This window comes from Panulirus ornatus, chromosome 27 (assembly GCF_036320965.1).
Source record: "Panulirus ornatus isolate Po-2019 chromosome 27, ASM3632096v1, whole genome shotgun sequence".
Classification (NCBI taxonomy): domain Eukaryota; kingdom Metazoa; phylum Arthropoda; class Malacostraca; order Decapoda; family Palinuridae; genus Panulirus; species Panulirus ornatus.
This window is the reverse complement of record NC_092250.1, coordinates 4,985,950-5,010,016: the sequence shown is the minus strand read 5'-3', so window position 1 is coordinate 5,010,016 and position 24,067 is coordinate 4,985,950. Positions and strand designations below refer to the sequence as shown.

The 24,067-nt window shown below is 42.6% G+C and overlaps 2 protein-coding genes across 7 annotated transcripts in view; one reads left to right on the top strand and one right to left on the bottom strand.

Annotated features, from left to right (window-relative positions):
* Window positions 1–11,568, bottom strand: part of LOC139757564 (activated Cdc42 kinase-like) — a 206,216-nt gene extending 194,648 nt beyond the window's left edge. For 3 of the 5 annotated variants that reach the window (XM_071678166.1, XM_071678168.1, XM_071678170.1), the window contains exon 1: window positions 11,463–11,568. The gene's annotated coding sequence lies outside the window, so the exon portion shown is untranslated. The remainder of the gene's footprint in view (window positions 1–11,462) is intronic. The other 2 variants (XM_071678167.1, XM_071678169.1) reach the window with 1 other exon arrangement.
* Window positions 11,569–11,738: 170 nt separating this feature from the next.
* Window positions 11,739–24,067, top strand: part of LOC139757563 (NCK-interacting protein with SH3 domain) — a 50,565-nt gene continuing 38,236 nt past the window's right edge. For both annotated transcript variants that reach the window (XM_071678165.1, XM_071678164.1), the window contains exons 1-4: window positions 11,739–12,025; window positions 15,243–15,426; window positions 17,778–17,975; window positions 23,047–23,257. In XM_071678165.1, the coding sequence (XP_071534266.1) occupies window positions 11,976–12,025; window positions 15,243–15,426; window positions 17,778–17,975; window positions 23,047–23,257 (643 nt within the window). In that variant the 5' untranslated portion in view covers window positions 11,739–11,975. The remainder of the gene's footprint in view (window positions 12,026–15,242; window positions 15,427–17,777; window positions 17,976–23,046; window positions 23,258–24,067) is intronic.

Here is a 24,067-nt window from a genome sequence, read left to right as displayed (position 1 = left end):
GGCCTACTGCAGGAGGAGGAGCACAACAGCTTGAGGCACCAAGTCTCCTTCGTCCGATGCTCCCCCGAGGGCCTGGCCTACTGCAGGAGGAGGAGCACAACAGCTTGAGGCACCAAGTCTCCTTCGTCCGATGCTCCCCCGAGGGCCTGGCCTACTGCAGGAGGAGCACAACAGCTTGAGGCACCAAGTCTCCTCCCTCCATGTCACCTGAGTCCCATTCTAATACGATGTGGCAGAAGACACACTCGTTGGTCTCCCTTGACTATTCCACTGCCGTGTGACAATGCCGTTCGAATCCCAAGAGACCGACTCTCTCTCTCTCTCTCTCTCTCTCTCTCTCTCTCTCTCTCTCTCTCTCTCTCTCTCACACACTCCTACAGGTCGTTCCCCCGCTACATAATCTCCATTCTGAGGGCGCCCCCCTCCACGGCGTCCCACATCCTCAAATGCCTTCACATCTTCTCTTCGTCTTCCTACCTCCCTCGTGACCTTGCCACCATCTGCAAACACACACACACACACACACACACACACACACACACACACACACACACATACATACACAGACACAGACACACACACACACACATATATTCAGACGGGAGTCCAATCCTTCCGGCCAAGTCAATCACAAAGATCAAGAGGAACAATGGCTCCAAAGATCAAGAGGAACAATGGCTCCAAAGACGAACCCTGAAGCATGCCAATCATTTTCTATTTTTCTTTTTTTTATACATATTCTCGCCATTTCCCGCGCCAGCGAGGTAGCGCTAAGAGCAGGGGACTGAGCCTTTGAGGGAATATCCTCACTTGGCCCCCTTCTCTGTTCCTTCTTTTTGAAATTTAAGGATTTCCAGCCCCCCTCAGCTCCCTCCCCTTTTAGTCGCCTCCTACGACACGCAGGGAATACGTGGCAATTATTCTTTCTCCCCTATTCACTGGGATATAAATAAATAAATGAATAAATAAAAATAAATACATTATATATAGATATATAATATATATATATATATATATATATATATATATATATATATATATATATATATATATATATATATAGATAGATAGATAGATAGATAGATAGATAGATAGATAGACAGATAGATAGATAGCCAGATAGATAGATAGATAGACAGACAATCGCATATTTACCAAATGGCGTCCTAGCTTCGTCTCTTCGATGTATATCAACTGACTGTTATATTTCTCTTTTGTATCTCCCCTGATGATGTGATTATGACACGAAAGTGCACTTGGGAACTTATCGTGTTTCATTTTCCTCGTGGACTCATAGGAATATCTTGATCACGCGCAAAAATTGTGATTCTTTCCAACACACATATATATATATATATATATGGTGGCTACAGGAGTAGAAAAGCTGGTAGGATAAGATGGTGGGTCAGTTTTCTGGGAGTGTGTTTTCGGTGCCCGATTTAAATGCCCAGTGACCTTAAACCCTTCCGAGGGACGGCTCCTGTGACACGTGACCTTGTGTGTGTGTGTGTGTGTGTGTGTGTGTGTGTGTGTGTGTGTGTGTGTGTGTGTGTGTGTGTAATATAGCCTCTGCGTTTGACGAGATCACTTTGATGCAACTCAACACCCCACAACCCCGCCTTCCCCCTAGGAGAAACAATCTGTTCACTGCTAGAACGCATCTCCACCCCACCCCACCACTAACCCACCCCACCCCACCACTAACCCACCCCACCCACCCCTGAGCCAACTGCCAACACACTTTGCCGAAATATGAACCTCCCCAGGATGACCTCAACCCCCCCCCCCAACCCCTTTCCCCCACACCTACCACCACAGTGAGGCCCTGAAACCCCAGTGTGGGGCCATGCCACCCACACACCACGGGGTGGAGGAGCCCCTCCCTTCCTCATACTACAGTGAGGAGGAGGGGGTGGGGGGGGGGGTGTCTCCCTCCCTCATACTACAGTGTGGGGCCTCCTGCTCCACATACTGCAGTGTGGGGCCTCCCTTCATCATGCTACAGTGTGGGGCCTCCTGCTCCACATAGTGCAGTGTGGGGCCTCCTGCTCCACATACTACAGTGTGGGGCCCTCCTGCTCCACATACTACAGTGTGGGGTCTCCTGCTCCACATACTACAGTGTGGGGCCTCCTGCTCCACATACTACAGTGTGGGGTCCTCCTGCTCCACATACTACAGTGTGGGGTCTCCTGCTCCACACACTACAGTGTGGGGCCTCCTGCTCCACATACTAAAGTGTGGGGCCTCCCTTCATCATGCTACAGTGTGGGGCCTCCTGCTCCACATGCTGCAGTGTGGGGCCTCCTGCTCCACATACTACAGTGTGGGGTCTCCTGCTCCACATACTACAGTGTGGGGTCTCCTGCTCCACACACTACAGTGTGGGGCCTCCTGCTCCACATACTAAAGTGTGGGGCCTCCCTTCATCATGCTACAGTGTGGGGCCTCCTGCTCCACATACTACAGTGTGGAGCCTCCCTTTCTTCATGCTACAGTGTGGAGCCTCCTGCTCCACATACTACAGTGTGGGGCCCTCCTGCTCCACATACTACAGTGTGGGGCCTCCTACTCCACATACTACAGTGTGGAGCCTCCCTTTCTTCATGCTACAGTGTGGGGCCTCCTGCTCCACATGCTACAGTGTGGGGCCTCCTGCTCCACATACTACAGTGTGGGGCCTCCTACTCCACATACTACAGTGTGGAGCCTCCCTTTCTTCATGCTACAGTGTGGGGGCCTCCTGCTCCACATGCTACAGTGTGGAGCCTCCCTTTCTTCATGCTACAGTGTGGGGGCCTCCTGCTCCACATACTACAGTGTGGGGCCCTCCTGCTCCACATACTACAGTGTGGAGCCTCCCTTTCTTCATGCTACAGTGTGGAGCCTCCTGCCCCACATACTACAGTGTGGGGCCCTCCTGCTCCACATACTACAGTGTGGGGCCTCCTACTCCACATACTACAGTGTGGAGCCTCCCTTTCTTCATGCTACAGTGTGGGGGCCTCCTGCTCCACATAACTCCAGAGTGGAAAACTTATTCCTCCACAAACCACGAAATACAGTGAGGCCTCACGCTTCAAATACTACGGAGTGGTGGGGAGCTGCTGGCTATCTCCAGCCATTATCTTAAGTGTGTGTGTGTACCTCCTGCTCCACACACTAGAGTGCGGTAACCACTCTGCCACACTCTCTCGAAAGATGAGTGGCGCATGACCTTGGCGCGGAGTGAGTGTGATGGGCGAGCAGACACACTCACACGGGTGGAGGAACTAAGGCAGGGAGGCAGGGCGCTGCCACAAACCCTGGGGTGCTGGTGTGTGTGTCCCCCCAGAGCAAGATCACAGCCAGGGCGCTGGCACGACCCCTGGTGCTGGTGTCACAACCTCACCACAGCGAAACGCTACTACACTCTGACACACACACACACACACACACACACGAGTCTCCCACTCATGGTAAACAGCTTTAGATTATAATGTGAAAGACATGCCACTCAACACACACATTAGAACACCCGTACAAGATACATTTGACGCCACCAGCCCCTGCCTCTATATATATATATATATATATATATATATATATATATATATATATATATATATATATATATATACATATATAGGCAGCTAAGCCCCTGGCGCATACGCAGTGCGTGGCAAAGCAAGACGCGTACTTAGGGGGACAGACGAGGTCAGTAGATGGAGCCCGCCAAGCACTGTCCTCGCCCTCCACCACCAAGGGCTTACCAGGCAACCTGACGCTCCACCCCCTCCAGCAGATGTGGCCCATCCACTGTACACTCTGCGACGCGCCCTATATAAACATCTCCTCCCCCACTCCCCCTTTTCGAACACCACACAGGGGGTCGGTCTACGTCCTTTGAGGACCCCCACCCCCCGAACCCCGTTGGAAAACCGAGGTACGAGGCGTATTACGTGACATCTGAACCTTCGTTCTTTTCAGTATAGCCTAAATCTGCCCAAATCTAAGGGGGTATACCTGTATTAAACCCATAAAAGCTAAGCCAAAGGTTTATATAATTCGCCTCACACTACAGGCACTTCACCCAACCACCACTACTACTGCATGGCACGCCCGTGCAGTGCTGCCCGAAGTGGAGGGAGGTGTGTACACAAAGGCGTTGGAGCCAGTCGGTTACCGAACAGGATCTATGAGGGCGTAGGAGGAGGAGCAGAGGGTGTGGTGGATGGAGGAGGAGCAGAGGGTGTGGTGGATGGAGGAGCAGAGGGTGTGGTGGATGCGGAGTGCGTTCATGCAACGCAGGTTCCTCCCTCCGTCGTCCCCACCAGCAGGAGGAGAGAGTGAGGACGAGATGAGGCTGAGCGAGCCTTGGGGTTGTGCAGATCAGGTACTGGGCCCCACCATTAAGTACAAGAGGGTGGGTGGGTGGGGAGCTGGAGGCCCCAGCGTGGGGCCAAGCACCACCGCTCTTCTCCCCTCACACGCAAGAGTAAGGGGACGTGTCGGGGGGGGAAGGGGACGTGTGGGGGGAAGGGGACGTGTGTGGGGGGAAGGGGACGTGTGTGGGGGGAAGGGGACGTGTGTGGGGGGGAAGGGGACGTGTGTGTGGGGGGATACATGGGGTCGACAGACAAATCATCGCTTCCCGGGTCGCCACCGATATGGTAAAATGACACTGGTGTGTGTGTGTGTGTGTGAGAGAGAGAGAGAGAGAGAAGAGAGAGAGAGAGAGAGAGAGAGAGAGAGAGAGAGAGAGAGAGAGAGAGAGAGAGAGAGAGAGAGAGAGGCAGCGAACCTACACCATCATGGATGTAGAGATACACCAGGGGCCCCAGAGCAAATAGTCTCGCGAGGGCCCCCCCCCCTTTTTCCTTTAAAAAAAGGGGGGGGCAGACACCTTTCTCCCCCTTTTCTACTTCCTTTTCAAAAAAAATTTACTATAAAAACCTTATATGAAGACACCATCATCACGCTTATACACAAAGCAAAACCCAAGTGCTTTACGTAACGATGACGAAACGGACAAATGTCTTAGCTTTACATTAGAAAGAAAAAAAAATAAAGAATTTATCAAAAGGAATTTCATGTAGAACGTAGATCATGGCCAAGACCCCTCGAGAACTCTTGTAGGCCCTGATGCAACTACCCACCAGCCCAAAACCCCTCTCCCAACGAACTTCCACATCGTCTACTTCAAGAGAATGTGGACTCCATCCACAATAACTTGAGTTGCCCAAACTACAAGAACGGGTGGTCCACCCAGGGAGAGCAAAAGTAAAGAAACAAACAGGACAAATATTGTGTTTTACTGTTGGTTTCATCTATTGCTAACCACGGCTGAAGCTCCATAAGACCGCACCTGTACCACAAGATCCTCAAATCACATTTGTCTATTGCCAAATTCAACATCTGCTTGCGAAAGCATCTTGGCTTTCTCCATGTGTAAAGGATAACACCCCCCCCCCCACCAAGGCCTCATCCACTCCCACGAGGCACGTAGTCCACCACCCTCCACTGAAACGTTATCAATCACAAATATTATCATCGAAATTTCACACACACACACACTTCGTCCTCCTCCATGCCACTGGTGAAGCAGTTGCCAGACGTAACTATTGGACATCAGAGAGATTGTAGACCTAACTTAAATACACATATATATCATTCCTACATATATACATACAACGTAGTTTCCTCTTCACTTCTAAGTGCTACATGATCACTGTAAAAGTACGATACTGCTAATAGTATTTAACAAAAGAACATGTTCTTTAAAAAATACTGAACAGAAATGGGCTGCCACATTCGCAATACACCTTCCAGTATGTGTAATGCATCTATGAAATAACCTACCACATACCACATATGCTCCAGATACATTATAGATTAACCTTTCTTGGTTCATAAAGTCTAGCAACACATTTCAGCATCAGTTCTTCTTCTAAAACGACTTTGAATTACCCACACCTCTTCTTACTACTCAACACATGCATGGCGTCTTTCCACCAATGTGACAGCAGAGAGAGAGAAACGAGTTTAGTTTCTTTAATTACTCAGAGTAACAAGGCTACCAATATATACATCATACTTTTACAGTTTACGCCTCAAATAAGTTATGAAATTCATGTTCCCTGCAATCGCTACATCTATATTTTTTTTCCAGAGGTCTTCGGCTAGAAACACTCTTAGGTTAGGTTAGGTACGTTAGGTTAGGTTAGGTTAGGTTAGGTTAGGTTAGGTTAGGTTAGGTTAGGTTAAGTTAGGTTAGGTTAGGTTAGGTAAGTTAGGTTAGGTTAAGCTAAGGTAAGGTTCACTCAGTTAGGACGTGTACCATCGCTTACTACCAAAAGCAAAAAAATCTGTGTAGCTTTCTATGATTTTCCACGTCAAAAATCGTATCTCCTGTGTCTCCTGAGAGTTTACATATAGCCTGTGTTAATTTCTCTGCATTCCCACGCTTTGAAATCTGACTAATATCAATACTGGCTATAAAAGACATTTTAAAAATATAATCTTAACAGTTTCACTCACCTTTACGGGTAATGACTGTCATCTAATCTCGAGAATTTATCGTTTAAAGGATACATTAACATCACTCATTCCCGTCGTAAACATTAAAGAAAAAAAAATATTAACATCTCTTTTCTTTATCCAGTTTATTCTGTGCTCATTGAAGGTATTGTTTGACAGTTATTGCACGAAATCACTTTATATCTTCATGTCTCACTTGACTTTTTCCGAAAAGGGTCATGACTGATGTCCAACTGGTCTCTGTCAATAGTTATTTACTTTGTTTATGAACTAAATAACAATAATGAGAGTACAATAACATACTAGGCAAAACAACACATTTTCCCCCCATAATTTTTTTGTCCAAACCACATCTTTTACACTCAAGCTCCAACATCTTTGATGGTTTTTCATACTACAATTAAGGAAAACATGTTTATTCCTTCAACTGGGCGAAGAGCTTTCTCGACCCTCAAAAAAATTAATTGGCTCAGATTCAGCAAAGAAAAGTGAGACAGCCACATGAACCGGAAGACCCCCGGACCTTAAAGTACAAAATATCGTATGAAGTACAAAATATCTTATGAAATCCAAGGAAAAGAAAAGATAAAAAAAAAAACCCATCGGTTCAGTCGTATTGAGGAAGGGAGCCTATGCATTTCCATCGGCTCCTCCCTGTATATCCTTTTCATTTATTCATTCCCTTCTCTCTTCCCTCTTTCTTTTCCCTTATCCTCAAAAACTTCAGAATCAAGCCTTTAGAATTTTCTATATTCTCGGTTACAAAATATTGGATTGGCCTATACAATCCGATTTTGGTAAGCTGTGCAAGATTGAGACAAAGAAAAAAAAACCAGCATCTACCCATAGGGCAAAACGCAAATAGAGGACTTAACTAAAATAACATACAAGAATAAAAGCATGGCGAGAGTACACTATACACACGACCCAAACGAATTTTTCTTCTCTCTCTCTCCCACTACAGAGCAATCCTTCCATTATATGCAGATCCAATCAAGCCACAGGAATTCGAAGGGGGCCGAAGAGGACATGACAATGCATATATGTTCCTCCACCCCAGCACCATTCTCGTCATTCTAAAGAACTCCCACACACCACGAGCATGAGCACTACCATATCCTCTTAAGATTGAAGACGTGGACTCTCGAATAGAGGCAAAGACCACGAAACGAACGCCCCGTATAGCACCGACATTTATAAACATTTAAGATTTTCCAGTCCAATGACGCAAATTCCTAAAATAACATGATCTAAATACGCTAGAGTAACCTGGTTTCTAAAGTCAGATGATCATGCCCCTCCTGGCGTAGACCTGGCGTATATAACTCTTCAGTAAGTCTTTTACTTCCACTGAGACCAAAGTGTTGAGGTCGCGGGGTGGACAAAGTTGGTGGACACCAAGGCCCCGGCAGACCCACGTAAACCACCACAAACTTGGTTGTTCTGGTACGCCTTCTACGGACTTATCCTGGGTTCACTTAATTCACTCCAATGTGCATCACACTGCGGACCTAATGGTTACAAGCACAGTGTTCAATAGCCCTAGGCCCTTGATTTAAAGTCATTTTCTTTATTGTTTGTGCTTGTCGCGCCTTCTTATTCTAAAGAGCGTCCTATGCTTGTTAAGCCAACAGGAAATTGTGTTTGACTTGAACGTTGGGGAAATGCCTCCTAGGATTTTCCAAGTGTTGATGATGACATACGTCGACAAAGGGCACACAGCCTCGGCGATTTCAGTAGTTCCCAACTCATTTCCCCCTGCCGCGTTCAATACAGAAAGCTCCCTTCAACCTTTTCCAATTCAGCAATTTTGTCCCCTTGGTAGGGTGTGAAGTGAGCACAAAGTAAATAATCCATATGTTGGAGTAGCATCGCCCTGAAGAGCAGCATCATTGTGGTCTTTCTGTTCTTGAAAGTCTGCAAGATCCATCCTACCATCTCTCTCTGGAAGTGACAGCTGTTGCTTTGTTCTGTTTCCCGGTGGTAATGTCGTCAGACATTATTACACCAAGGTGTTTTTCCAATGTTCAGTCGTGATGATGTGGAGTCTGTGTACCTCCCCGTAGTATTCCGTGCTGATCTTCATTTTTTGACTCCACATCCAAGCTAAAATCTATACAACCCCATGTAAAAAAAACATGTTGGTTTTGGGTGGCCGGGAGAATGTGGCCTTGTTCATGGCCATTGTCAGTTTCAACGATTCTCAACCAAGCACTGGTTCAAATTAGTCAAAAAAAAAAAAAATTGACCTGTAATCGGAAGATTTCGCCTAACCTACATGAAGTAAACCAGAGGTGTCGCGAGGGGGAAAATAAAGACTCGTCAATAAAGACCGTCTAAATAAAAACGCGTAAATAACGACACGCGAAAGTAAACGAATCGGCAAAATAAGAGTTTGAACCCCGGGTCGGTAAAATTAACACTATCACTCCCCACAGCCCCCAGTAACCAACCACCAGGATCACTCGTTATACCCATCCATATCAACCATTCGTAGTTACAACAGTTACATGGACAATCATCAACTAAAGCTGGCGTCAACACCATTCTCAAGGTCCAGTCCAGTGACATACATAAACTATTATGGTGGGGAGGTAACTCAATATTCCTGTACGAGTCCCTGAACATGAGAATATCCGATCTCACTGAAATTATCCCAGGGTTCGATAGCCTGGGGAGGAGGGGGAAGCTCTCTGGAAATGAGAGCAGCTTTTAAATCATCCCTGACCCTAATAGCCTAGCAGACCCTGACAGTGAGGGGGGGGGGATCTGGCTTTCCCTGTATCATCCCCGATCCCGGCAGAAAGCGAGAGGAGGTGAAAATGAGAACATTCAACTTTCCTTAAATCATAATACAAAAAGAAAAGAAAAAAAAAAAAACGTAAGATCATGAAACCGAAGCTGTTTCACTCACCGTGGAAAGAAATTAGGAAGCTCATAGACTGGTCCAAACCTCCCCTGGACAAGCAAACATGTCGGTGCTTTAAATGGTACGTACCCATACCGGAAGGGCTAAAGTCTCAACTGGACTGACTGATCCAAGACGAGAAAAAAAACATTCAGCAGTTAACTCAGAGACTGAGCTTTAAGGTCGCAAAAGGCTTTCACAATCAGCGTTAAGAACACCACCCCACAAGTGTCAATGACATCATCACACACAAGCAACAGCCACACAAGCCACAGCTAGCTACAAATCCCTCTACCACCACCCAAATACCACCACCTCCCACATGTATCACCAACCACATTATGCCATCACCAGCTACCACATTATGCCAACAACACCACACACACACACAACTGGCACCCACACACGCCACCAATAACATCCACAAATGTTACTAGCACCACCCACAAACACTACCCACAAAAGCCATCGCCACCACCCACACATGCTACCAACAACACATACAAATGCCACCTCCCATAAGTACTACATACAGCACACACAAGTGTCATCATCACTACCCACGAGTGTCATCATCACTACCCACAAGTGCCATCATCACTACCCACAAGTGCCATCATCACTATCCACAAGAGTCATCATCACTACCTACAAGTGTCATCATCATCACTACCCACAAGTGCCATCATCATCACTACCCACAAGTGTCATCATCATCACTATCCACGGGAGCCATCAACACCAACCATAAAATGAAAGTGACACCATCCACGAGTGCCACCCAAACTACCAACAAATGCCACCACCACTGTCATCCGCAAGTGCCACCCAACCATCAAACAAACGCTATCAAGTGCCAACACCACCATCGACATGCCAACACCACCATCGACATGCCAACACCACCATCGACATGCCAACACCACCATCGACATGCCAACACCACCATCGACATGCCAACACCACCACCCAAAAGTGCCAACAACACTACACAAAAGTGCCACCAACACTACCAACAACTGTCATCACCACAACCCATAAATGCCACCAACAACCACCCACAACACATGCCAACACCCAGTGCCAACAACATCAGCCACAAGTGACACCAACACCACCACCACCACCTCACCACCTCCCTCCCTACAGCAGCAGGGGTGAGTGAGTGAAGACGCTGCTCCTCCCAGTGGAAGCTTCCACGAGCAACAGAAGAAAAAAAAAAATGAAATAAACATCACCTCGAAACTACCGATGATGGTTCGAAGTAACACGAAACTACCGATGGTTGTTTAGAGGTAATTAAGGCCAAATATAACCCTCATGTTAGGCATCACCTCCGACTCATGAGGACACACGAAGAAAAAGGTAAAAAACTCCACTAACACGAGTGTCATGCTGGGATCTATTACCCTGACTTAGGAGTATGTGATATATATAACTCATTTGAATATCCTGGTAGATCTACAAAGGGAATTAACACATTATATCAACTCGCAAGATTAAAAAAAAAAGCTCCATTATCCCCCCAAAGGACAACCCTCTCCATCATTTTTGATAGGGATGGCATTAAAAAAAAAAACTATTATACAAACTAGGACAACATGTAAATCAAGAGAAATGTGTACAATGTATATATATACACATTTACATCCATACTTCCCACAGTTGTAGCGTCGAATTCAAACCCGACCAACCTAAGTCTCCCCGAACTTTCAAAGGAGACTTCGAGGTATTATATTACTACTACGTTCTCGTTCATCGTCGTCGTCATCCATCCCATTTTTATGTATGTATTCAGCCATTTACAAGCGACAAAAAAAGTTTTCCTTCCCTCTCCCAGTAGAGAGGGGTTGTGGAGCGGGGCGGAGAGGGTGTCCAGCCCAGCTCGGGCTAGCCAAGCTTGCACACCCCCCCAAACCTTCTCAGGTTTTCCACTGTCATTTTACAAAGGAAATAACCCTAACGTGAGACGCCATCCTTAACAGACATTCTGACATGAAAATCCGAATCCATTCCGTGCTTCGGGGATACTCACCGGACGTGAGGGGGGCTGAAGTTCAGGCCACAAGTCTCTGACTAAAATCCGCGAGCGTCGGCGCCACACATCTCACTCACGTCACTGCTAGGGCTCGACTGAGGGTAATAAGCTCGGTGAACCCCGGCCCATCATGGCTGGCCGGGGAGGAAAACAAATGAGCATCAAACCCTCCGTTTTCAATGACTTTCAAGGAAGATCCGAGACTTTATAAATTATACATAACGCACCTCACATCTATCTCGTGCTTGTTTCCGCCACTTATACTCCTAGACATTTAATGTAAATACAGAATTATCCTGTCGACATGTCATGGTCCAGGCGATTGGACGACTAATTAAAGATTACGGCGGGGGCGTCGTTCTATTAAGGGGATCCGGCGGGCCCAGGTGACCACGTACGAGTTAGAAAATAAGAAAAAAAAAAGGAGAGAGGAAGAGTTTTTGGATGTGCCTGTGTTGGATGAGTGCGGCTGCGCCCGTCACCGAGGAGCAGACGAGCAGCTAAAAGTGGATGAGCAGGTGCATGGTCCTCCTTCGCCGCTGCCACCCCCCTTATTTCAGGTGAGTGATCGCTGATCCCCGGGCACTGACAGGCGTCCAATGCCGTCCTAAACGACGGGTCTCACCTCTGTCTATTGGATTTCCCCCCTCCCCTGTATAGCCTATGGTTTGAAACAGGGGAGCTCGTGTTGTGGGTCCTTTAAAATCCTCATTTAATTTCCGAGTTGATGACATCCCTGAAGTGGGGCAGACTTCAAGTTTTGACGTCAGTTACTAGAATAACTGAGTCTTTACCCCTGACAGAAATGGCATGGTGGAATTCCAGTGACATGAACATGACCCCTAATGAAAGCCTTCCCCCCCTACCCCCACCTCCTCCTCCTCCCCCAACCATTATGTTGTTTGTTGCATATCATGTCAGTGGTAGCACAGACATGGGAAGGAACAGTCTTTCAGAGACAATTCTTTTATATCTATATAAACTAGGGCTGCACGAGAAGGGTATATCAGCTGATGGTGGGTATGACAGCATCTGCCATACTGCTATAATGACAGGTTACTGGATGATCGGGGTTGATTCCTTATAATATATGGGGCTACTTATACAGAGCTAGTGTTGGCAAGCCTATGCCTGACAACATTGAGGGCAGTTAAATTTCCAACGTAGTGTACGATAAAGTATGTAAGAGTCACGTATCTAGTACTCAAAGACTGTTATTTTCCTGTTATTGGCAACAGGTTTTCTTCAAATGTATATATCTGGAGATTGTCATTTTGATTTAAGTCCAGTTTAGCTCTGCATCACTGTTACCTTTGAGTGTTCAGGTAATCCTGCTTTTCACCGGTGCTGTGACGTGCTAAGAGAGTAGAATAACAGTGGTGAAGCATTGTATTTTATTCTATGTCACTAGAAAAAAAGTGATAGTGGGGAAGGATAAGAAGATCAGAGAAAACCTGGGTTAATGATTGTTAAGGTAGATGAAACATTTGTCAGCAAAAAAGCATTAGCGTAGAATCTCGGGATAGAATTCTGGTTTAGCTTCACGCAGGAGCTGTCTTTGAAAAGTGGCTACTTTTGTTTAAGGTGCTTTACAAAGCTCATTATGTTTATGTAAAATGTCTATGTGACATGTTCTTAATGATATAAATTGATAATAAGATGGGTACAAAGGAGACTAAAAGTAGGTAATACATTTGAACAAATCTCTTAAAACCTATGAAAGTCTCACCTAACCTCTTGCAGTTAAGACATATCTTAATGTTCATTATTGAATCGATATATACTTGACATACTCATAATTATTCACCACCATCACGGTTTTGCATGTCAACAGAAACCTTACAATCTATACTCAGCAGGAAACAAATATAATACTGGTGTGTTTCTACTGTCATTTTGGTTACTAAGTGAGGTTTCTGCACGTTCTGTTGATAATTTACATGTGTATCAATTACTTGTACATTTACATTAATAACCTCACATTTTCCTTGATACGCATAACCCACATTCCCTTGATTATTATTGCTCATTTGAATATAATGCTCCAGATTATGTTCCACATGTGTTGTTATAGTCTCTAAACACTGCACTATCATTTCATAACAAAATCATTGATCTTCAAAACTGATAATGTTGTAAAGCTGTTCTTGAAAATTACCAGATCTCGGTAACCAAGTGTCAATCCATTGCAGTAGTTATCTGTTTCTTTATCTCGTTTGTGGTACCTTCCCTGTTTCTGATTATATTGAACATTTTTGTGTCATCTGAAAAGAGATACTTATTGAAATCAATGAGTTTTGATAGGTCATTTATGATAATAATGAAAATTAAAAGTCGAAGCGCAACAGTTCCTGTGGTATTATTGATATATAATGTACAAGCGACTAAAATGTTTTTATTAAGTGGTGCTTGATGTAATCCATTACGTAGCTTAAATCCAGTCTGTAATCAAGTCATATGTACTATGGAATTTTAAGTCTTTATTAGACATTTTGGTGGAATGGCATCAAACATTTCTTCTACACTCTAAACTGCTCTTCACCTGCCATGTCATCTACCCTGTCAAAAGCAAACAAAGCATGATTGTAACCCACACAAACTGCTCTTCACCTGCCATGTCATCTACCCTGTCAAAAGCAAACAAAGCATGATTGTAACCCACACAAAACAAGGCCTTCAGAGCAGTCACCAGCTACTTCACAAACGCAAACACTTATCACCTATACAGTGAAACAAAAATACCTCTGGTACAATCTCACTTCAGTCTACATAGCTCCCTATTCTTCAAAGATGTTGTAAACCCCTTCTGTCTAAATCATACTATACCTATCCTCAACCTTCAGGTAGAAACAAAAACTTAACCCTGCCCCAACAATTTTGACATTGACTAGGCAGATACACAACAATAATGACTCGACGAGTACACAGACAACTGGCCTTACACCTTTGATTTACATTCTTCTCCTCTAGACTTACTCTCATCTAAAACTACACTCCCAAGACATAAACGAGTGGCATTTTCTTTTCTGTGTTCTGAAGACTACACTACAAACACAGATTCAACATATTGTAGGACCAGTCATGTCCAAGATGCAACTCTCAAACTGAAGACAGTGAATACTTACTTCTAACCTAACCTAACCTAACCAGCCGAACCTAACCTAACCTAACCTGACACTGTCAGTCATGCATTACTACACTTCTTGACCTGTTATCCCACCTGGTGGACTTGGTCATCTGTCTTCCTGTTAACTGTGGGCACACCAAAGAAGAGGTTGCTCCTTCAGGAAAATTTAGTAAAAATGGTATAAACAATTTTCATATGCTCTTTGTAAATGCAAGTATGTACTATTGTTGAGAGCAGGATAGCGGTATCTATACCAAGGAAATCCCGTGCTTTGCCCTTTATAACTCCCACAAAAGATGCATGTGGTCTTGTATGTAGGAAGTGCTTACAACCTAGACAGAATATGAATACAGAGACTTAAAAAATATTTTAAAGAAAATACTTAAGAAAGATTTATTATACCCCTACCATTTTCAATCAGTCTAGGTATATCCATAAGCATTATTGGTAGTAGTGTGTGAACTGCACAAATTGTGCAGCAGAAATAGCTTAATTTTGAATTCCAGTAATAGAATTGATTATTCCTTATATAGGATAACAATTTATGATAGCAATGTTGTACATTTCAGATACTGCATAATGAAAATTTGAAAAAGGTTACAGTTTGAATTAATGGAACAGTTGATTTATCATATGTCTTCATTTTCCAGATATAGAACTGAGATGCTGCGATCATTATATGCCTATAAGGGGACCCATGCCCGCACTCTGGGATTCCAAGTCGGAGAAAAGTTTCTTGAAATTGGCCCATCAAGAGATCCAAATTGGATGCATGTGATCAGTGAGAGAGGCTCAGTAGGCTATGTTCCCAAGAACTATGTGGGTGCTGAAGAGGTAAGTCAGTTACTATACATCTGATGTTATAGTGGATGGGTCATGTCCAAAGATAATGCTTTAAGATTTTTTTTTTCCTGAAATTACACTTCTCTATTAAATTCATAAGCATAGGAAGTTGAAAGCATATGATATATATATATATATATATATGTATTCTTACTTGAACGTAGATTCCCATGGTTGTGAGTAGTACCATGAACAAAAGAAAAAAGACCTTATTCACTCACAACCATTCTTTAGCTGCCTTCTTTATTACACTGAAACCACAGGTCACTGTGCACAATCAGGCCGTACAAACCTTTCCATAGTTTACCCCAGCCACTTCACATGTACTGTTTCAGTCCATTGACAGCACATCGGCCTTTGTACACCACATCTTTCCAGGTCAGTCTATCCCATACTTGCCTTTAGTCTTCCGGCATGTTCAGGCCCCAGTCACTCAAAATCTTTTTCACTCCATCCTTCCATCTCCAGTTCAGTCTACCCCTTCTTGTTCCCTCCACTTCTGATGCATATATCCTTTTTGTTAACCTCTCCTTACTCATTCTCTTCATATGTCCATACATTTTAGTTCATCTTCTTTGGGTCTCTCAACCACATTTATTTTATTACTGCAACTCTCTCTTATCCTTTTATTACTTATTTGATCAAACCACCTCACACAACATGCTGTATTCAGACATTCTATTTCTAATATGTCCACCCTTGTCTTCACATCTTCATCGTAACCCATGCCTCATATCCATATAACATTTTGGTACTAATGTACCTTCATACATACCCATTTTTACCTTCTCAGACAATGACCTCTCTTTTACACATTCTTCACTGCTTCCAGAACCTTTGCCATCTTACCCTATGACTCACTCCCACTTCCATGGTTCCATTTTGCCACTATGTAGCAAAAGATACCCTGACCCTGAACTAGAATTTATGTAGCTAAATTAATCTCTTTCTGCCAGAGAGATAACTTTGGTGTCAGTTTTTCTAGTTTTTCAGTCTTGATTCAGGATGCGAACACTGAAGCTGTAGATTTTAGAATTTATACTTGTGGATTTCCCCTGATGATTTTACAGTCTGAGATTTGGAGAGCATTTAATTCAGTAGATAATGTACGCAATGATATTCTTCTCTTTTCTCAAGGACAACTTTAGCCTTTCTGGAGACTTTCTGAATCCTTCCTTGAAGACCTGGATTCTTCTCAGATTTCAATGCTGCCTGCTTAGAGTTCTCTAGGTTTTTTCATTAGAGAAACAAGGATAATGATACAAGAGTGCTGTCTGGGAGCTACTTTTGCCATAAACCTTTTTAGATGTACTTAAGATGAGCTTCTCTGATCTATTTTTAACGAGACAAGGTTCAACCGCAGGTAGAAGTTTTCCTCCATGTTAAAATCATAGGGTCTTTTCCTGGTAGTATAGCATCTAATTGTTTCATCATGAAAACATCCTTCTACATAGCCAGCGAAGGAAGGAGAGTTAGAGATACATGCAGTGTCCAGGCATAACATATTTCTCATTTTTGATGATGACTTGGGTTGAGATAAATCAAAACTAGATTTTAGGCCCAAAATATGTAAAGATGTAGATTTAGAAGCACCTTAGTTTTGATTTATTCTGGGAAAACTGTAGCTCGAGTATTTCATGCCTTATGCCCATTTAAATCCATGAAAGAATTAGTAGGGATCAACAGAGACTGTTGAGGTGAGTATTTGTTTGTATCATGGAAGCTTTACCCTCTTTTAAGCAGCTGTTAAGTCTGGAATGTGAAAATTATTAACTTTTATTCTTCATATAATGATAGATAAGCACTTCATATAATGATAGATAAGCATTCAAAAGTAACAAAACACATAGAAACTTATGTTATTACCTTTACATTGGCCTGGATGGGTACTAAATCGGCCACTGAAGGAAATATGTATGACATGTTTGACAGCATCCAGTAAGAGAAGTTGACATGGAGGTGATGTTTCCTTCTTTCACTTCTCCCCACAAATTGATATCATGTGAAAGTTTTCACTATAGTATTGTGGACATATTGCTCAATCCCTGGAGCTTTAGATAAACAATCTGAGGTAGGTAAGGCCGCAAGGACAGCCACAGTTTTCAACTGAGGCAGATTGATAATTTTGTGAAGAGATGCCCGAAAAGGAGGGTTTTTGCAAGGTCTGGAGTGAAATGGTGAGTGCTGAAATGTTTCTCTAATGTAGCTATGCATCTAAACCTGACTTTATTTTCTGTTTTACTGTGATAACAGCTTTTTTGGTTTTGTTACAGAAACTTGACCATCTAATAGATTTTGCTGAATCTAATAACAGTGCAAATACATATTTATCTGATTTACAGGCTCCTCCCATTGAGATGCTGGAATTCATTGATGGTTGTATTGAAGCCATACACTTAAATGCAAGTGAACGTGGTGGAAACTACACTCGAAGTGAACATGATGCTCTCCATAAATTAGTTGAATTGCGACAACTTTGGTATGCCAAGTGCCCACCATCAATACATCCAAACAAACGTCCTGCTCCGCCTCCACCACAAGTAAGCCTCATATTTCATAGAGTTTTATTTTGATGTTCCTAAGTGTATGCTCATCCAGTGCTTAATGCCATATCATTTTATTTTAAAAAGATGTAGCACATTTAGTTTTTCATAATGATGTTTGTTTTTGTGAACTCCTTTCTTTATTTAGGATGTATTCTTTGTCTTTTAAATTGCATATGGTTCAGAATGGGGAAATAGTAAAGATCTTGATTAAAGTTTCTCCCAAGTAATGCAGATGATTCTGATATCTGATTTTGTGTATGAAGGTGAAGGTAAGAGTGAAGTCTCTTACTTGATGAATCAATCTAGCTTGTAAAGTGAAAATGTTAAAAGCATTTATTTTAGATATTGTTGTGAAGGCTTATGTTTGAATGTTGGACAGTGGCATGAGGTGATGTGTTTAAGTGATCTGAGAGGCTGTATAAAGTTATCATCCCTAGATAAATAGGAATGGAATAAACAAGATTAGACAGCCTTTATACACCTGTAGCATCTGGTTGCATAAAGACATGATGTCATGTTCCTGCCTGTATCTCTGTTTTTGTGTTATTTAGCTTTACTTGTGGGTACTTTATGGTTGTATAGTTGTTTGAGACACTATGATACAAATGTATCGTATATGTGTCAGAGCTAGACATTGTCAAATATGGCTTTTGGACAGTTCCTTCAATGGCAACTTACTTATGGACAGTTTCTGCTAACAATGTACCCTTAGTCAATTCCGCCTAAGCCTGTTCGCCCAACACAGTTCCCCCTTGGACAAAACCCCCAAGACAGTTTCCCCCAGTAGATGAATATGTTTAAAGGATAACAAAATGCAGCTTCACCTAACTTAAAACCTAGACTAACCAAACTTAATATTACGAAGCATAACATAACAAGACATAACCTGGCCATACAAATGAAAACCTAACCAAACTGAACTGAACCGAACCTCACCTCACCACCTCACCTCACCTCACCTCACCAAAACTAACTGAACCAAACCTAACATAATCTAAACAAGGTACTTTTCACTATGGTCCTTGATACTTACATACCATAGGAGAATTTTGGGGGGGGATTGGCATTAGTGAAATTAACAGGGTGGAATTGTTTTCGAATGGAGTTCTGTGGGACAAGAGTTGTTCTGATACAGTCATACACAAGACTGAGTGTGAACGAATGTGGCCTTTGTTGTCTTTTCCTAGCGCTACCTTGCACACGTGCGGGGGGGGAGGGGGATGTTGTTTCATGTGTGGTGGGGTGGCAATGGGAATGGATGAAGGCAGCAAGTATGAATATGTACGTGTGTATATATGTATATGTCTGTGTGTGTACATGTATGTATATGTTGAAATGTATAGGTATGTATATATGCATGTGTGGGTGTTTATGTACATGTGTATGTGGGTGGGTTGGGCCATTCTTTCGTCTCTTTCCTTGTGCTACCTTTCTAACGCGGGAGACAGCGACTAAGTGTAATAAATAAATGAATAAATAGTAACTACTGTATACATTTACATTACATGAAAATACATGCTGGTAACGTATTTAATGCTCACAGTACTTTAGCTTTTATTTTGAAGAGTACCTATAGTGTGTTTTAGCTTCATATATAGAGCTGAAATTATCCTGTATAATGGAAACTGTGTGTACACTTGAAAATTATATTCCTGACCATGTACATATCTTCTAAGAAAGTATGACCTTGTAAGATGTATGTTGATGGTAGAGGGGTCAAGGAAATATTTAGGAATATGCTCGAATTATGAGGAGAACAGGTAGACCAAGGAAGAGATGAATGGATGCAGTGAGGGAATTAATTGTGGCAAGAGATATCTTAGGTAAGTATGTCAAAGGAATGGTTTGTGATATGTTTCGTGTCTGAAGGTGGTGTGACCTTGGTCTGACTTGGAAGATTAACCAGGGATGCAAAATGAAAATGGAAGAAGTTAGAAATTCATGTTTCTTTTCAGTACACATTACTTTGAATAAAGGGTGTGTATAAGTGAACTTAGAGACTATTTGCACCTGATCCACCTTGTGTATGTGGGAATAGAGGTAACATTGATAGTCTGATTCTTTTATGATATATGATAATGTTATGTGGCTTTGAGAATGGTAGAGGATGTGTGAATCAGGTATTTGCTTTGAAGAATATGCATGAGAATTTCTAGGAGAAAGAGAGGAATTTGTATGTGTCTTTTATGTATCTGGAAAAGCACATGTAAAGGTTGATAGAGGTGCCTTTGGAAAGTTATAATATATGGCATGGGAGGAAAGCTGCTAGAAACAGTGAGGAATTTTCATCAAATGGTTCTTGGTGAAGTTTGATCATTGCATCAGGGATGTGAAGTCACTGTGGCTGTTTGATATATTTATGAATGGGTTAATGAAGGAGGTAAATGGAAGGGTCTTAGAAAGAGGCACAGACCTATGGTATGATGGGGTTGGCAGGGCCTGAGAGGTGAGTCAGTTGTTTGCACATGACAAGGCTCTGATTGCAGACTTGAGTGAGAAACTGCAGATACTGTTGTCTTAGTTTAGGAGAGTGTGTGCAAGGAGGAAGGTGAGAGATGATGTAAATAAAAGTAAGGCTCTGAGGTTTAGCAAGAGGTGGAGGGGGGATGAAACAGATTGTGTGGGACTTTGAATTGAGAGAAACTTGAGGAAAATGGTGTGCGTTACATATGTGGAAGTGGATGTGGCAGCATTTGGAACTCTGTGAGCTAAAGTGAAACATTGGGTGGGTTGGGAGAAAAGGCCCTGAGTGTGTTGACGCAAGTGTGGAAAGAAATGTCATTATATGTCAGTGCAGAGATGGGTATGCTTATTAATAGAGTAGTTCCAACAGTGTTGTATAGATGCAAGTCTTGGACCCTAAATGGAAAAAAAACAGAAGATGGAGGTGTTTTGAGAAAAAATGCCACAAGACATAATGTGGTTTGAGGAAGGTTGATCATGTAAGAAATGACAATGTAAGAAGTTTGGTAGGAAGTGGGGTATGATTGAAGGGGTTGCAGAAATGTAGAAAGAATGAGTGAAAAGAGACTGACTAAGAAGGTACACTTCTCTGAAGTGGAGGAAACATGTGAGAGGAGGAGCCCAAAGAGAAGGAAGGATGTAGTGAAATAGGCTGTGAGTTACTGGGGACTGAACATGCAGGAGGTTGACATGTGCATAATATAAAACAAAGTAGTATACAGGGTGTCATATGCATCACTAGGCTAAACCAGTTTATGAAGTGGTCAAGGGAAACCATGGAAAGGTCTATGGGGCCAAGCTGTGGACATGCAGGGGTTCTGGTTTTGGTGTGTTTTACAAGACAGGATGTGAAAAAATGTGAACAATTGAGGCTGATCTATGTTCCTTGTGGTACTTCACAAATGTGGGAAATGGTGAACAGGTGAGAAAAATAAAGATCTTTGGTATGTCCACAATTTTTTTTAAGTTAGACTCAAATTTTATGATATTAATGTTTGTGGAAATATACTTTAACATCCCTTGAGCAAATAGCATGATGATATTATTCCATATCCCATTAAAATCTTTTTCTTTTTCTTTCAAACTATTCGCCATTTCCCGCATTAGCGAGGTAGCGTTAAGAACAGAGGACTGGGCCTTTGAGGGAATACCCTCACCTGGCCCAATTCTCTGTTCCTTCTTTTGGAAAATTAAAAAACAAAACAAAACATAAGTATGATAACCATTTGGATCAAACCTATGAAGGACTGGTGGCAAATGCATTCCTCTTTGCAAAGAATTAGATTTTGATGTCTTTTAAGACTTTTGTTTAAATTATACATTTCCATTCTTTTACTTTATATTGAAGTAATTACTTCTACTGGAGAGGTTGCACAAGAGATACAGTAGAACTCAAGTCCAAATATCCATTGTCCCAAAATATCCAAAATTTGAATGACCATGTGCATAAAGAACCTACCAAGATGTTGCACGAGTTTCAAAAATTTGAATTTTAGGTGGTATTACTCTGTGCTTTTCTTGTTTATTCTGGTACTGAGCAACAAACTACATTACATTTGCTAGGAAGAGAAATAAGAAAGTTAAGGTGATTACAGTAAAGAGAGGCTTTGCTTGTATGTACATAATTCGTATGCAAATATCATTTGAAACTAGGAAAGCTTCAATGGAAATATTGATATATATGACATAAAAGAATTCTCATTTGGGCTTAGTATATTCTGCTTGCACTTGAAGTTAAGACAAATTTGAGATTTTTTTATACTAGTAAATGAAATTGGCTGTCTTAGTAATATAGATACTGTATTAATGTTTTCTTTAAGATGCCTTAACTTGAAATTTATTTTAGTAAACAAAATGTAGAGGATAAAGTATAAAGTATTTTGTTTTTAAGTTGTGCACTTTAAAGACTGAGGATAGAGGATAAAACATATATTCCTCTGTTGCTGTAAGAAGAACAGATCGCTTTGGTTGCTGAGTATATTTTTTTCAGAATGCATATTGTTATAGTGATAGATGGATAATTTAGAAATAAATAGGTAGGGGAGAAAGAATTCTGCCTTCATAGATAAACATTAGATATTTAGATGAAACAAGTGATAGATTTTCCTGCTGTGAGACTATGTGCTAGCCTTGCCTTTTGGCAAAATGGTAGGAGCGGTAGATAGAAATAGTAGGTAGGAGCATTTAGGCAGGAGCATTAAGTAGAAACATCAGGTAGAAGAAGTAGGTAGGAATATTAGATAAAGGTAGTCATTAGGAAAATTAGGTAGGAGCCTCTACAAACACTGTGCCAGACGTGTCCTCTGCCACTGGTCTATTAAGGGTTAGGCACTAAAGGCTAAGAAGCGGCACTAGAGTTCTTTATTTATGGAGACTGGTGCCGTGGCCTCCCCTATGGGGGATTTCCAATTGGAACAGGCGTCAGAGATTTAGATAGATAAATAGATTTAGATATTCAAAACTTATTTATTTTCCATGGAAGCAAAAATATCCTCTCTCATAATACTGATCTTTGCTGAGGTACTAATTAAGATTTGTATTGTTATCATGAGGAAAGTTCCTTTATCATATGCCATGCAACTTGTCTGTTTCTTTCACTCAGCGCACAACATCTCAGCGCAGCGTAGACAGTCTTTCAAGCCAAACCAGTTTTGGCAGCCTCCCATCTCCAAGCCTTCCAGGGACACCAAGAATACCTTCATTGTCAGCAAGTGTGTCCTCTGCTAGTTTAGGTCCATCAGTCAAAGATGGACCTCAGGCAGAGGGTATTGTAGAAACCACAACTAGTTTTATGAGTCGAGGAGAATCTCTAGGTAATTAATTTTTGCCTTTGCTTTTTTTTTTTTATATACTTTGTCGCTGTCTCCCGCGTTTGCGAGGTAGCACAAGGAAACAGACGAAAGAAATGGCCCAACCCCCCCCCATACACATGTATATACATACGTCCACACACACAAATATACATACCTACACAGCTTTCCATGGTTTACCCCAGACGCTTCACATGCCTTGATTCAATCCACTGACAGCACGTCAACCCCGGTATACCACATCGCTCCAATTCACTCTATTCCTTGCCCTCCTTTCACCCTCCTGCATGTTCAGGCCCCGATCACACAAAATCCTTTTCACTCCATCTTTCCACCTCCAATTTGGTCTCCCTCTTCTCCTCGTTCCCTCCACCTCCGACACATATATCCTCTTGGTCAATCTTTCCTCACTCATTCTCTCCATGTGCCCAAACCACTTCAAAACACCCTCTTCTGCTCTCTCAACCACGCTCATTTTATTTCCACACATCTCTCTTACCCTTATGTTACTCACTCGATCAAACCACCTCACACCACACATTGTCCTCAAACATCTCATTTCCAGCACATCCATCCTCCTGCGCACAACTCTATCCATAGCCCACGCCTCGCAACCATACAACATTGTTGGAACCACTATTCCTTCAAACATACCCATTTTTGCTTTCCGAGATAATGTTCTCGACTTCCACACATTCTTCAAGGCCCCCAGAATTTTCGCCCCCTCCCCCACCCTATGATCCACTTCCGCTTCCATGGTTCCATCCGCTGCCAGATCCACTCCCAGATATCTAAAACACTTCACTTCCTCCA